This window comes from Limanda limanda, chromosome 5 (genome assembly GCF_963576545.1).
Source record: "Limanda limanda chromosome 5, fLimLim1.1, whole genome shotgun sequence".
NCBI lineage: Eukaryota > Metazoa > Chordata > Actinopteri > Pleuronectiformes > Pleuronectidae > Limanda > Limanda limanda.
This window is the reverse complement of record NC_083640.1, coordinates 9,918,862-9,933,604: the sequence shown is the minus strand read 5'-3', so window position 1 is coordinate 9,933,604 and position 14,743 is coordinate 9,918,862. Positions and strand designations below refer to the sequence as shown.

General features: G+C 40.0%; 2 protein-coding genes across 2 annotated transcripts; one reads left to right on the top strand and one right to left on the bottom strand.

The window, feature by feature from the left end:
- Nucleotides 1–5,454: 5,454 nt before the first annotated feature.
- LOC133002386 (E3 ubiquitin-protein ligase NEURL3) lies at nucleotides 5,455–7,500 on the bottom strand. Its single transcript, XM_061072187.1, has 4 exons — nucleotides 7,428–7,500; nucleotides 6,285–6,797; nucleotides 6,017–6,166; nucleotides 5,455–5,888 (listed from the first exon to the last, which is right to left on the bottom strand). The coding sequence occupies exons 1-4, from the start codon at nucleotides 7,450–7,452 to the stop codon at nucleotides 5,752–5,754; spliced, it is 825 nt and encodes a 274-aa protein (XP_060928170.1). The 5' UTR covers nucleotides 7,453–7,500; the 3' UTR covers nucleotides 5,455–5,751.
- Nucleotides 7,501–11,371: 3,871 nt separating this feature from the next.
- Nucleotides 11,372–13,670, top strand: nkx6.3 (NK6 homeobox 3). The gene is made up of 3 exons (XM_061072236.1): nucleotides 11,372–11,780; nucleotides 12,387–12,556; nucleotides 13,282–13,670. The coding sequence occupies exons 1-3, from the start codon at nucleotides 11,372–11,374 to the stop codon at nucleotides 13,510–13,512; spliced, it is 810 nt and encodes a 269-aa protein (XP_060928219.1). The 3' UTR covers nucleotides 13,513–13,670.
- The last annotated feature ends 1,073 nt before the right edge of the window (nucleotides 13,671–14,743 follow it).

The following is a 14,743-nucleotide window of genomic DNA, read 5'->3' as shown; positions in this document are numbered from 1 at the left end:
GAGGTCATCACCGACAACCTTCCAAAAACCTATTCATCTGGAAATATTCTCCTACACCCTCTTTTGGCCATAATATAATGATGAATAAGAAAACTAGACAGATATGATGTGTACCTTGTTGCTCCTCTTGACACTTAAGGGGTCCCCTGTCCCCAACCTAACCGTAACCCTCAACTCTAATCATAACCTAAACATAAACCTAATCTAAACCTAATCTTAACTCAAACCTGAATGTAAATCTAACCCTACCCAACCCCAACCCTAACGCTGCACCTAATCATTAACCTAACCCTTACCTACTTTAACCTAACTTTAAAACATGTCTTCAACTTAAAATGTAAAGATGGAAATGTAATGATTTAATGACTATGTAACCAGATTTAGGTCCCCACAACTTTAGGAATACCTGGATCACACACACACACAGTCTCAGACTTTCCATGTTCAGTTCCAGTACCAGGCCCGATTTTCCCACCCTGCATGAGAACACCCTAAAGCACTAAAGCCAAAAGAAGTAGTGCTACTGCTTTCCTACGTCCACAGTGTCATCCCAGCAGACCATCTGTTTCTCTGGGACGACAGTGCCAGTGTGAAGCTATTGTTGAGACCCTTCATCACTGCAGTCCCCACTCCCATGTGTCCTGCTCCTGACACATTAGTCTGCAGACGCTTGCTGAATTCCTGCACCCTCTGTGCAGAAGCAGTTCTCAGCTCTGCCATCCAAAATAAATATTTAACATGGTTGGCTGCTAGATCAGAAACCAGGTCTCGTCTCTGTCTTTTTCCCTGGAGACCATCCCCAGATGGGACCCAGGAGGTGTCAGCCAACAGCTCGACATTGACTTCTTGAACCGCTTTTTCGGAGGAAAACATGAAACCTGCAGATATATTCAGTTTATTTTGCGTATTTTTCCACTGATCATCACTCATCTATTTTATGTTTATAAATAAAAAAAAAATTCTATGTTTTGTTAGGTTTTCAGCATTTAAAGCTAATACATATTTTTTAGCCCATCCATTCCTCTTAAAAACTGACACTGAAAGTTAGAAATGTTTCTGAAACAAATTCTCATTTCTGAGTCAAGGGAGCAAGATCTACTCTGTTCTTTGCCGAGGTCATTGACATGATGAGCAGTGCTACACTGCCTCCCAGTGGTGGTGAAAGGAACTGTGTGCAGCTGTGTTAAATTTGAACAGATCCACCAGCAGATGTCAGAAGAATCACAAAAATGCCACCATCAGTCTGTGGAAATAGTTTCACAACACCAACTCATAAAACAGTTGCCAGAGCAAATGTGCTTTATCAGACACATATCACACACATATCAAACAAATATCGCACACATTTCGCACACTTAAAACACATATCAACCACAAATCTCATAACCTCATGGCTTTTTTAAACTAAATACCTACTCTCATTGGCAGCAGAGTGAGAAGCTGTCATATTTGAGAACAGCATAAATTGTGGTTGCAATAAAAGGGAGAAAAAAGGAATAAAGGACTTCAAATAATACAGTGATGTCTGAATTACAAATTGCCTGTTATAAATGCATACCTATAGAAATCGGTTTTAGGCAGTGATCTAAATATATGTAGTGAGCAGGGGAGTCTAATCTCATCCGGCAGGGAGTTCCAGAGCCTCGGGGCCCTGACAGAGAAAGCACAGTCACCTTGAGTAGCCAGCCTTGACCTCGGGACAGCCAACAAGGACAGGCTGGCAGATATTAGGGTGTGATTGGGTTTGTAGGGAGTCAAGAGCTGTGATGTGTAAGTAGGGGTCAGCCCATGTGGAGCTTTAAAATGTTTTTTTAAATAAATCTTAAGGTCATAACTGAATTCAACTGGCAACCAGTGAAGGGATGCTAGGATTGGAGTGATATGAGACCTACGGTTAGGTTTAGTTAGAATATGAGCAGTAGCATTTTGAAGAAGCTGCAGACCTTGTCAACCAATCGTATCCATTAAACACAGCAAATATCTCTACTGAGATCCTCAGTGGATGACTGAGCTCCTAACGTGTTGTTGTTTTGATTGGCTGTTGCTTGAGACATACGTTAACTGGGATGCAACATCTTGATAACCACAATGGTTGCATAATATACATAGATATGCATGAATAAGATAAAATCTGCACAGTATGTCAATCAAGAGAAGGGATCCAACATCGCCGGAATGTTCTCACACCTACAGCAGAATCTATTAACATGTGGAGCTTTTTCAATTTGGAATGGAAATAAAAAGGAGTTTAAATGTGAATCAGTGGGAAAAAGTTCCTTGTACTTTCAGTCACACTGGTCTTCGAGGCCAAATTACCATCACGTGTCTGTCTAAAGTTGCACGTAAAAGTCAAATTGCTTTGACTTTGACATTGAATGGCTTCGAAAACAATTGTAAACTGTTGATATTGAAACCAACAGCAGCTGATTAAGCACTTTCATTTTGAGCGTATCTAAAAACGTGCAAAACAAATGACACAAAGGTGAATAATCAAAGACTATAAAAGTTAAATTATCAGTATGTTACCTGTCCAAGTTAATATTAATCTTTATTGACCATCATAACTGCAACGATTAATAGTCACAAGTTTGTTTCATGTGTTGTTGGTCTGTACTAAATGGATCCGGGTTGTCCAGTTCTGTTTCTTACTGTTAAAGGGAGTTTTTTTTCTCTCCACTGTCGCCAAGTGTTTGCTCATTGTGGGAACTGTTGGGTTTCTCTATAATTTTGATCTCAACTTAACTAGGTAAAGTACCTTGAGATAATGTACTTTATGAGTTGGTGCTATGCAAGTAAAATTGAATTAAATTGGATTACTATGGTTTGCAGAGATTCATTTCGTTTCACAATCTTTTATGCTTCACACATTTTACAATAACATCATATTCGATTAGTATGAAAATAATAGAAAGCAGAATAATGTAACTTTTTTTATTTCTACATGTTTGGTTTGGTAATTTAACAAGATATAACCTAAATTTCAGACAATTTTTTATTTCACAAAAAATAAAGATTGAATTAAACAGGGAAAACAACACTGTACATTAAAATTATTATTATATTACACACGACCCTTACCTTTACATTAATCTTAACCTGAACCTTTACCTTTACTCCCCCAACCCTTATTTTTGGGCCAAAAAGAAGTAGCCAGTAAGGCACTCTTATGACTAGCAGGATTGTGATTCCCTCCCTTCCGCTCTTTTGGTCCACTTTCAACTGCTTGCCACAAGGAGCGTTAGAGCAACAGGTTCGGGTTCAATATCCAATTAAGACGCCTCAGAAGTCATCACCGACAACTTTCCAAACCCCTATTCATCTGGTTATCGTCCCACACCCTCTCTGTGACATTGTATCATGTTCACAGTCAACGTGTAACCTCCCTGACGGACCAATGGGACACAAGGATGCACACCATCAGAACATCACTCTTGAACTCTGTTGGACCAATAAAATTGAAGTTTTATTGTTATTGTTATTGTTGCAATAAAAGTGAGAAAAGAGGAATAAAGGACTTCAAATAATACAGTGGTGTCTGGAATTACAAATTGCCTGTTATAAATGCATACCTATAGAAATAGGTTTTGAGCAGTGATTTAAATATAGGTAGTGAGTTGGGGAGTCTAATCACATCAGGCAGGGAGTTCCAGAGCCTCGGGGCCCTGACAGAAAGCACAGTCACCTTGAGTAGCCAGCCTTGACCTCGGGACAGCCAACAAGGACAGGCTGGCAGATATTAGGGTGTGATTGGGTTTGTAGGTAGTCAAGAGCTTTGATGTGTAAGTGGGGGTCAGCCCATGTGGAGCTTTAAAATGTGTTTTAAAAGAATCTTAAGGTCAAAACTGAATTCAACTGGCAACCAGTGAAGGGATGCTAGGATTGGAGTGATATGAGACCTACGGTTAGGTTTAGTTAGAATATGAGCAGTAGCATTTTGAACAAGCTGCAGACGTTGAACCTTGTCACCCGATCGTATCCATTAAACACAGCAAAGATCTCTAGTGAGATCCTCAGTGGATGGCTGAGCTCCTAACGTGTTGTTGGTTCGATTGGCTGTTGCTTGAGACATACGTTAACTGGGATGCAACATCTTGATAACTACAATGGTTGCATAATATACATAGATATGTATGAATAAGATGAAATCTGCACAGTATGTCAATCAAGAGGAGGGATCCAAAATCGCCGGCATGTTCTCACACCTACAGCAGAATCTATTTACATGTGGGCTCTTTCAATTTGAAATGGAAATAAAAAGTTAAAATGTGAATCAGTGAGAAAAAGCTTTGGTGCTGATGATTCCTTAAACTTTAAGTCACACTGGTCTTCAAGACCAAATTACCATCATGTGTCTGTGTCTGTCTTTTTATTTGCCACTAAAAGTCAATTTGCTTTGACTTTGACATTGAACGGCTTTGAAAACAATTGTAAACAGGTAATAATGAAAGCAACAGCAGCTGATTGAAACACTTTCACTATGAAGCGTATCTGAAAACGTGCAACACAAATGACACAAAGGTGAATAATCAGAGACTATTAAAGTTAAATTATCAGTGTGTTACCTGTCCAAGTTGATATTAATCTTTATTGACCAATGACCATCATAACTGCAATGATTAATAGTCACAAGTTAGTTTCATGTGTTGTTGGTCTGTGCTAAATGGATCCGGGTTGTCCAGTTCTGCTTGTTACTGTTAAAGGGAGTTTTTTTTCTCTCCACTGTCGCCAAGTGTTTGCTCATTGTGGGAACTGTTGGGTTTCTCTATAATTTTGATCTCAACTTAACTAGGTAAAGTACCTGGAGATAATGTACTTTATGAGTTGGTGTTATGCAAGTAAAATTGAATTAAATTGGATTACTATGGTTTGCAGAGATTCATTTTGTTCACAATCTTTTATGCTTCACACATTTTACAATAACATCATATTCGATAAGTATGAAAATAATAGAAAGCAGAATAATGTAACTTTTTTTATTTCTACATTTGTGGTATGATAATTTAACAATATAAAACATAATTAAAGACAATTTCTTTCTTTATAAAAAATAAAGATTCAATTAAAATGTACATCATCAAAAAGGGGAAACAACACTGTACAATAATATTATTATTATATAACACATAAGCATCAGTGCTGTGATTGCAAAAATCATGTTAGAACAAAACGAACAAGTACAGCAATGGATACTTTTTTCATTTTTGTATTCACTTTATAAGCCAAGATCAACTGAAGCTCATTCACACATTTTGCAACAACAACACATTCAACCAGTATAAAAATATAGAAAGTGATCTGATACTTTTTTTGTTGTAATTTAATAAGATCAAGCATCAATATTTATAAACTTTACAAAAATAAAGATTGATTTAATATTTACAATAAATTATTTAATATTTACAACATCAATCAGTGGAAACTATAATGGACATTATTATTACACTATGTGTATTATTTCATAATACATCTGACCCAGTGCAAAAATCAAATAGTCAAACAAAAGTATAGTTTTGCAATATTTTAGGTTTTTGTACATGATCAGTATCTTCACATCTATATCTCAGTAGAATATTCACATATTTAGAAATAAAGTGTTGACAAGGTTTGTTCAAAGGACAACTTTTGTTCTAAGTGTCAGCTTTATCCGCCGGGCACATTCAGGAAGTGCCACTCATAGGATATTCTTTATGACGCATTGTCTGGCTGGTGTCCTGGAGCTGTCACAGAGACGAACTCGCCCTCCCCTCAGGCTCAGATCACATGTCGACACAGCGGGCAGGTGCCGAACTCCTGGAGGACCAGAGGGGTGCAGAGCCAGCACAAACACCGGTGACCACAAGGCAGGGTGATTTCGGCCTCCCTTACCATGCACACCACACACGGTTCGTCTGTGATCACAACAGGGAAATCATCAAAACAAGTCTGGCAGCTTCAGCTCAAACACTATCACACCCTCCTCCTCCTCTGTGGACATAAACACTGGACTCAAAGAGTATTTGGAGGGAAGCAGTCTTACCTGTTGAGACGTCTGTTTCAGGACAGGTGATGTATTCAATTTCGCAGAGTCTGGAATTGTCAGATATCAAACGGCTGTCAACAGGCGAGGTGGGGAATTCAGGTGCAGGACAGGATCTGTAAGTGGACATCATCTTCTTCTTCTCTGAGCCTGCAGCGAAGAGCAAGAGAGACAATATATCATCATTTTGATGAAATTCATCCAAACAATACCCGGTCAACAAATAGATAAGAAGAGAAAGGTCATGGTAATGTGAGGGTAAACTTACCCAGGAGTGAAATAGAACACGTCTGTCCATAGATGTCTATCATGGCCCACAGTGGCCGGCTCAGGTCCACTCCTGCTAGCAGTTTGTGCTGCCTGCTGTTGTTGCTTGTGAAATACATGTTACCGCCACACGAAACCCAGAACACCAGCTCTGAGCCTGCCTGGCAGTAAGACTCAGGCACAGGAGCAGCCCAGTGGCCAGGGCGGTCGGTGAGGTTGGGAATGGCCATGATAGGCAGGGGCCGGGGTCTGTCTGAGGGAGGCACGTTTGTGAGGCCCACGCGGAGAGCCCCGTGCCACGAGATCAAATCTCTCTCCACCCTCAGACGAATCTTCTCCTGGACCTTCACAGTGCGGCTGCTGAACACCAGGCCGTTTTTGAAGGTGCCCTCGATCCTCTCTGCGCGTCGATCCCCACAGCTCAGGCGGACCTTCTCTCCCACTGCCCGTTTGTGAAAGGTCAAAGGGCCGAGGCAGCACATGCCGCACCTGTGTGATGTCTCTGATGCATCACCTGCAAGAAAAGAAGTTAAGAATGTGTTCATGAGTGTTTTTATGACAAGAAGAAGTAAATACTGGCCACTTATCCTGTTATAATTAATTATTTCCTTTTTAATGTTTAAAGGTATATTGACACTCAAGATAAAATTTGCAATAAAACTTGTGACGGTTTACAACTTTACAAATACTAAATAGGTCATTCTGAAAGTAGCTGAAGCTCATGCTTTCACTTTTGATATTTAATCAACAAGCTCACATAGACCGAACACAAGTAGGTCATCAGTGATAAGCTGCACATTTACAGTCATATCCTGTAGTTTCTTTATATGTCTTAGATCTTTAATGTTACACTTGCACATGGTCATGAATGCCTGATTCCTGATATTAATTTAATTTCTTCTCCCTCATTTGTTGCTCACCTGTACAACTGATAGGAAAAGACTTACATACATACATACATATTTACATATGATGCTAATATGTCTTAATATCTATTAAATGTTACTATTTTGTTAAAAAATAACATAAAATAAAAACCTTTACATTTTTCAACCTAAATGACAAATTCCCATTTACAGATAATCATATTAATATTTAAAGAAGTGTTGCAATTTGCACATTAAAGTAGAAGACATTATCTCACCAGAGTTTCCACTGTCCTTCACCATCACGAAGCAGCTCCCAGTAATTTTCTAAGTGTCTTGGCAGGAGATAGGTTCACGTCTCTGTCTTGGTTCTACTGTGCAGCTATGGGAATGTTGTCAGGCTTTAAGAAGGCGCACGTGTGGCTCCAAAACACAAACAGACCAAAAAGGAATTTGAAAGGGGAGGAACCCGAGGGCGGAACCAAACTTTGGAAATTTTCCTCAAGCTGAGGGCAGGGTGGCACTGGTGCCCTAATTTTTTTCTTTTCATCCCCAGTGAGGAGAATGTAAAAACACCTGTAAGTTGTTGTTGTATGTTTTAAGTTGTTGATGTCTTAGAATTTTCTGTAAATAATATAACTATCTCAGATACATCAGTTTACTGTAATCGCTTGTGTTTACTACAAAGTTGGTCATATCTCTCCTGGGATATTGAATGCTGACACTTAGTACTAATAATTGAATATGCAAACCCTAATTTGGCCTTTTTATCCAAGCCGCAGTGCAATTATGAAAAAATTACAAAAGCATAAATATATATATAAATATATATACATGTTAAAAATAAAAAAATACAGAAAAGGCTTTAAAAAGGCCTTAAATGTATTCAAGTATAAATAAATAAATAACGTTTGCGATGAAAAAGGCCTTTTCCGCATCTGCACATGTATTTATCCATTTTTATAATCATGTATTCCTTAATTTGTCCATTTATTTTTATATCTATTTATTTGTTTATGCTTTCCTTAATTTATTTATTTTTAATTTATTAATTTATTTATTTATACTTGTGTTAATTTTAATCCTTTATCTGCAATATTCTGTAATCTGATGCAGTGTGACCTTATTCTAAGTGAAACACTGTGGAAGTCCCCTATTTCAACGCATCATGGAAAATACCACCAAAGTATCAGATTTCACTTCTGCTGTGCGGCATTTGCAGAAACTTCACACAAGGCTGAGTGATTGCATATTGCAAAGGTTGATATAATTAAAAAGTTCCCCAACTGAGGTAGACCAGTGAGTCAAACAGCTCTGCCCTCTACAGCCAAACGTGTGCATTTCTTTCACTCCCCACTGACTGTCGGTCATGATCATGTGACAGGAGGCGGAGAGGGCTGGAAATCCAAAATGACATCATCACTCCTGGAAAGTTACTGAGAAACACAAGGCTTTTCCCCATAAACTCCAAATCACATGACACTCAGAGATACTGCAAGCTGCACCCACAACACACTGGAAGAGTCGGCATGTTTTATAGTACAATACACCCATCTGAACATGTTTTCACATGCATATAATGGATTTATACATTAAGCATCTGATTCTAGTCATAGAACTGAACTCTATTCATGCACCCTAACCTATTTCCCTATCGGAAAAGTAACTATCAGACAACTAGATTACTGTTATGTTCCCTTTGCATGGATACATGAATATTGCACTCATTAATTACAAATATTATATTATTATTAGTAGTAGTAGTAGGAGTATACATTTTCTCCCTTTGCACATTTCAATATAAATATAAATCACAGATCTTAATAACACAAGTTAGCATTTATTGCTTCCTTTATTGTGAACAATGATATTATTCTAAAAAGACAATAAGACTTGCCTGATGGACATGAAATAAATGTAATGCAACAAATTGTCAGCAGCAAACAAACTGCACAGAAACAACATGTAAAATTGTAAATGAAGGTAGAACTGAACCACAGGAAAAATGTGAAAACGATGACATCAACCAACTTTATACAGGGGGGGCTCATTTCAGGCAAAATCACATGAGCGGGAAACAGGACAAAGACAGGAATTAAGGCAAGAGATACCCACAAGGAAAGAAGTTTCCAAATAAAACAGGAAATGGAGGGTCACCCTGAACTCAAGGGGAGTGAAAAAAAAAAATACTGAACACAAATCTAAACACAAGAAAAACAAGGAAAATCTGTTCAACAATAACCTTTCAATAGTTCAGAGGCCAGAATCATCACACACTTATTTTCCTCAGATCCACTGGTGATCAACCCTGGAGGATCCTCACAATATCCTTCTCCACCCTGTTTTGTCGGGGGGGTTAAGGTTATAGTCCCGGACACTGGCTATGCACAGTGTTCACACGTCCTCTAACTCGAGTGATCCTGCCGACAACGACCATTTTTGTGGCAGCGATTTCTGTTGAATAAAGAGCAAAGTGAACGTTGGTCTTTCTGAGCTTTAATTCAGCATCTGCAGATGGACTCACAACATATCACAGCATGACATGCGACTAATGAGTGAATGTGTGAACAACAGTTATTCATACTTGGTAGCTGCTCCATACATTATCTATCATATGTATCACTGAGTCAGGAACACTTTACACTTTGAGGTGCATCATTCCGGTGGTGATAGGCAATCACCACCTTTCCAACATGTTAAAACTCTTTCTCCTAATCAATGTTGTAAATACTGTTGTTTTTGTTGATTTTCTCAGTTACACGTGGCATCTATTGCACTTCTGTCCATCCTGGGAGAGGGATCCCTCATGTGTGGCTCTCTCTGAGATTTCCATGTTTTCTAAAATGACTAGATTCACATTCTGTAAAACAAAAACAGATTGATATGATACAGTCATACCACTCATCGATAAGAAAAGCAAGGGTGTGTCGCCATGTTGAACCAGTAGCAGGAAGTAGAGGAGCCGTGGAAAACAAAGGGAGATTTCTAATTTAATTTCTGGTTTAATTTGATTGGGCCTGTTCCTATGATGGAAGAACTTTTTCCACAGTGACTATTCGTTCACCAATGATCTGACTATTGTCCTTATTCTGATTTAGAATTATTATAATAATCTTACATAATTTATAATAGGATTTATAATAATCTAATTCCTTTTTTTAAGAATTATGATGTTTAATTGAATTTCTTAATATTCTATTCGTATTCCTGTTTACATTTTACAGAGGATTTAATCTAAATATTGAAGTTGCTTAATGCTGTGAAAACTCCAACAGGACGTTATTTAAGAAGCATGTCAAATCTGAATACTCCACATGTTTTAATTTGCTAGTGATCTAATTCTGGTTACGGTAATCAGAAAATACTATTGGGCTGGCCTTGCTTTATTCAGAGTATTTATTCAGGATCTAAATCATGTATACACAATTTTAATTATTATAAACTGGTGCATTGTGTTATTGTGTTGTATAATTTACAATAAAACTATGTAATGTTTTTGTGTAAAATCTCCAGTGTATAAGCATAGCATGCCCTCCTCCTCCTCCTCCTCCTCCTCCTCCTCCTCCTCCTCCTCCTCCTCCTCTGTGTGCTCCAGCTGCCTCAGCTCCACCACACTTGGTCAGACATGGCAGGCCATCAAAAAATCTACTTGTTCCCACTCCACCTGTTCAAAACTCAATTAATCTGCTGCCTTCCAATAAAAGGCTTGGCTTTCACCTAGGAGCCAATAGAAAGGCATTAAAGCAGCGAGACCCAGGCCAATCCCAGGCTGAATTCTAATGTGGCCTATCTTTATCAAGGTGCCACTCCATTTCCAGATACTGCTTATTTATACGATTTCTGAGGAGCCAGGCGGCAGGAGGGATATGTCTTTGGGGGAACACTAAGATCTGTGTGCAGAGGGCTCGTCCAGAACTTCAGATATGGAGCTATCAAACGTCACACGGTGGCTGAGAAGAGGGGAAGGGCGGAAGTGAAGAGTTTATCTGCTGTTTCAACGTTTCTGATGTGGTAGCAACTTTGGCAAACACCACAGACTTTGTTAAAATTGCTATTGGTGCCCTTGATTGTTTGAGCATCTGGGAACGGTGCAGGGTGTGATCCCAGATCCTGACATCACCCGTGGCTGGGAGAACTCCTCGTGTGCCCGTCAGAGGTCTCCTCCTGCTTGGATCTCGTTTGATGTGTTGCTGAAATCTGGAGCCAGAGTTACTAACGTCCCATGGATCCAAACATCCAGGGATCCTTTCTGTTCAACAACAGCCTCAACCAGTTCCCCTCGGATCTAAAGGCGCCGGTTAACCAGTACTCAGTGCCCAACTCTTTCTACAAGCTCAACCCTGGCCTGAACAGCCAGCTGCAAGCAGGCACACCCCACGGCATCAGTGACATCCTGAGTCGCACCATGATGGGCACCACGGGCACCACCACCCTGCTGTCTGGATACTCGACCATGGGGGGGTTCAGCCCCTCCGTCTCCAACGCGTCCATGTACTATAACCGAGACTACAACTCGTCACTGGGCGGCTTCACCAAGCCGGGCGCCGAGTGCCCGATGAAGGCTCGCAGTGTGAGCTGCTGGGCCGAGAGCAGCTGTGACTGGAGAGGAGGGAGGCAGCAGTGCACCAACAGTGAGTCTCAATACTGAAGGCTGGGCTCAGCATCCAGCCCATCACTGCATTACTACATCCCTGTGTCTGTCTGTCAGCACACACCTAAGGATGCTAGCCATTAGTGAAGGAAAGAATGCTGACACCAACAAATTTCTTGCTGTGAATCAATCAGAACTATAAAACATAGATGTCAGAGATCATAAATACAATACAAATTATACATTTTACTCCTCTAAAATATAAATAAGAGTGTAGGAGTTTTGTTATTAAAAGTGTAGCATAGATAAAGAAAAAACAATAAATAAAATGTACGGATGATGGGTTCAAGGGGTGTAAGCTAAATACTAGAGAATATGCATAATACTTATATGTGTATATATATATCATGCTGCATAAATATAATTTAATTGATTCAGTCTAAAACTCAGCGTATAGGAAAACAAATAGATAGTTTGTGACTATATATAATGGATTGCCTAAATTCAAACTGAGACGATTAATATATCTTAGTAAATCCCTCTGTTTTTCACAAGTTGTACATATAACATTGCATTGCTTGTGTAATGAATTAACTCAAACAAAAGTGTGTTATGTCTGTAACATTTTCTGCGTTGATATTGTCAGGCGGTGCTCCTCTCGGGGAGATGTCTGGCAGGAAGAAACACACCAGGCCGACGTTCAGTGGACATCAGATATTTGCTCTGGAGAAAACCTTCGAACAGACCAAATACCTGGCCGGGCCTGAGAGAGCGAGGCTGGCTTATTCCCTGGGAATGACCGAATCACAAGTTAAGGTAGGATGTGAAAATTATTGTTCCCTGGGAGACGTTTGACAAATTTGAAGGATAATCTTTTTGGACACATTACTCTTTTTCTTTTTTGTTTAATTTGTCTTTGTTTGACCATCACCATGTTATTTTTTTGTTGTATTTTATGGTTTCATGTGCAGCTGTGAGTCTAATTCTGAAAGCTGCTGCATATTTCCTTAATTATTCACAACTGAAGGTAATGTAATGTGTAATTATCATGTATGATTGGTTGTTTGGTTGATTTTTATTATTGCATCGTACACATAATGTGCCCAATCTAAAACACGCTTATAAGACATTATTCAGAAAAAGAAAATACAAACCAGAGCAGCAGTGTCACTAATAAGAGTAAATAAAAATAACCATGTAAAATCCAGAGGATTTTGTTTGCTCCAAGATTTAGAAACAAAGGTAGTCAACTTATAAGTCGTAGAACTGTCATCATCAGTGCACCAGTACAATCCAGAAAGAAAACAGGATATATATAGTCCTAAATACTCCGCTTCCTCCATCCATCCATCCATCCATCCATCCATCCATCCATCCATCCTTCTACCCACTCATTCATTCATGCATTCATCCATTCGGAAACTGGGTCATGACTGATTTCCACAGCTTTCGATGTGTCACAATGTCTCCAAACATGACGCACCCTCCTCCAGCAGCAGCAGCAGCAGCAGCACAGTGAATGGCGCCTTGCTGTGTTTCAGGTGTGGTTTCAGAACCGACGCACCAAGTGGAGGAAGAAGAGCTCCACGGAGCCGAGCTCCACGCAGGGCAGCCTGCAGGCCGGGGGGGGCGAGGCCTCGGAGAACGAGGTGGAGGACGAGGAGTACAACAAGCCCCTGGACCCCGACTCCGACGACGACAAGATCCGCCTGCTGCTGCGCAAACACCGCAGAGCTTTCTCCGTGCTGCGCCTCGGGCCGCACCACGTCTGACGCGCGCACACGCACTTCAGCAACACATGCATGAGCACATGAAAAATCACATTAGTTTAGATCACAGTTAAATCCACGAAGCATGTTCAGAGCAGGACATCAGAGGGTTCAATACACAACACGAAGCTAAAAGAAGATGTTTACTTTTATAAGTTACTGATCTCTGGTCTGTTTACGGTTGTAACAAATCGCCCTGTTTCAACCCCAGGGCAAAGTTACTACGCATTAAATTTAAAGGACACGGGCGGAGCCGACCCACTGTGTTTGTTGCACGCTGCCTGAACAAGTTAACATAAACGAAAAATCCCTAATTGGACCGATAACCTAGTTATCGGTCTTACCAAAAATTAACTAAATATATATATAAACGGAAAACACTCAAACAGGTTGCTTATTATATACTGTATTTACACAAAACACCAATAACCCCCCTCGCTCATGCCCGCAAACATTGGCGGACCCGTGAACATAAACAAGCTATTTACACACACTCAAACAACAATATTTTCCCACCCCAGGTCCAAACATAATCCCCAAACAAACGTCCAAAACAAAAATGTCTGCAGGTGTGGCGAGGTGAGTGCCGCAAACAAATCAAAGTCCACGCTTTCTCACCCCCTTCCAGTGCCCAGAAAATGTTCAGTCCACGATATAAGCCATTACAAAAATCTCCCAGGTAATAATCCCGTTCCAGAGAAAAAATCCTTTCGGTTGTAAATTATATATCCAGTTCCTCGAACCACTGGCCGCACCGCCCGCCCGCAGCTCCAAAAAAAACACACACCTCCCGGCGGGACGTCACTTCCCCATATTTAACACATTTCCTTTACAAAAACCCCATATTTACATAATCACACAAATAATAAACAATCCCACAAATAATAAACAAATACATACATAGATCCACTTCCTCATTCCTATAGTTTTAAGGTGTCTGACCAATGACATATGTAGCCTTTTTTTTTTGATCCATAAAGTGCACTGCGGTGACCTTTACATTCCCCCCCCCCCAGCCAGCGGCTTATCGGGACCATAGTAGGGTTTCAGGTCGACCACATTTATATTGTCCACCTTCATTTTGTCAGACACCCAACGAACTCGGTAATTAATAGGACCTAACCTTTTCTCTACCCTTACAGGCCCTGACCATCTGGGTGCAAATTTGGCAGAGAATTTAGCTGAGGCTTTAGACAAAGGATGTGCCCTAACCCAGACCAGATCCCCAACAGCA

What these genes read in the sequence shown, in the direction of transcription:
- LOC133002386 (XM_061072187.1), bottom strand. Translation starts at nt 7,452, where the DNA reads ATGGTGAAGGACAGTGGAAACTCTG. An exon ending in GTGTTCTATTTCACTCCTGG is followed by an intron (nt 6,167 to 6,284) that starts GTAAGTTTACCC and finishes TCTTCGCTGCAG; the next exon opens with GCTCAGAGAAGAAGAAGATG. An exon ending in TGAAACAGACGTCTCAACAG is followed by an intron (nt 5,889 to 6,016) that starts GTAAGACTGCTT and finishes TTGTGATCACAG; the next exon opens with ACGAACCGTGTGTGGTGTGC.
- nkx6.3 (XM_061072236.1), top strand. Translation starts at nt 11,372, where the DNA reads ATGGATCCAAACATCCAGGGATCCTTTCTGTTCAACAACAGCCTCAAC. An exon ending in GAGGCAGCAGTGCACCAACA is followed by an intron (nt 11,781 to 12,386) that starts GTGAGTCTCAAT and finishes TGATATTGTCAG; the next exon opens with GCGGTGCTCCTCTCGGGGAG. An exon ending in TGACCGAATCACAAGTTAAG is followed by an intron (nt 12,557 to 13,281) that starts GTAGGATGTGAA and finishes GCTGTGTTTCAG; the next exon opens with GTGTGGTTTCAGAACCGACG.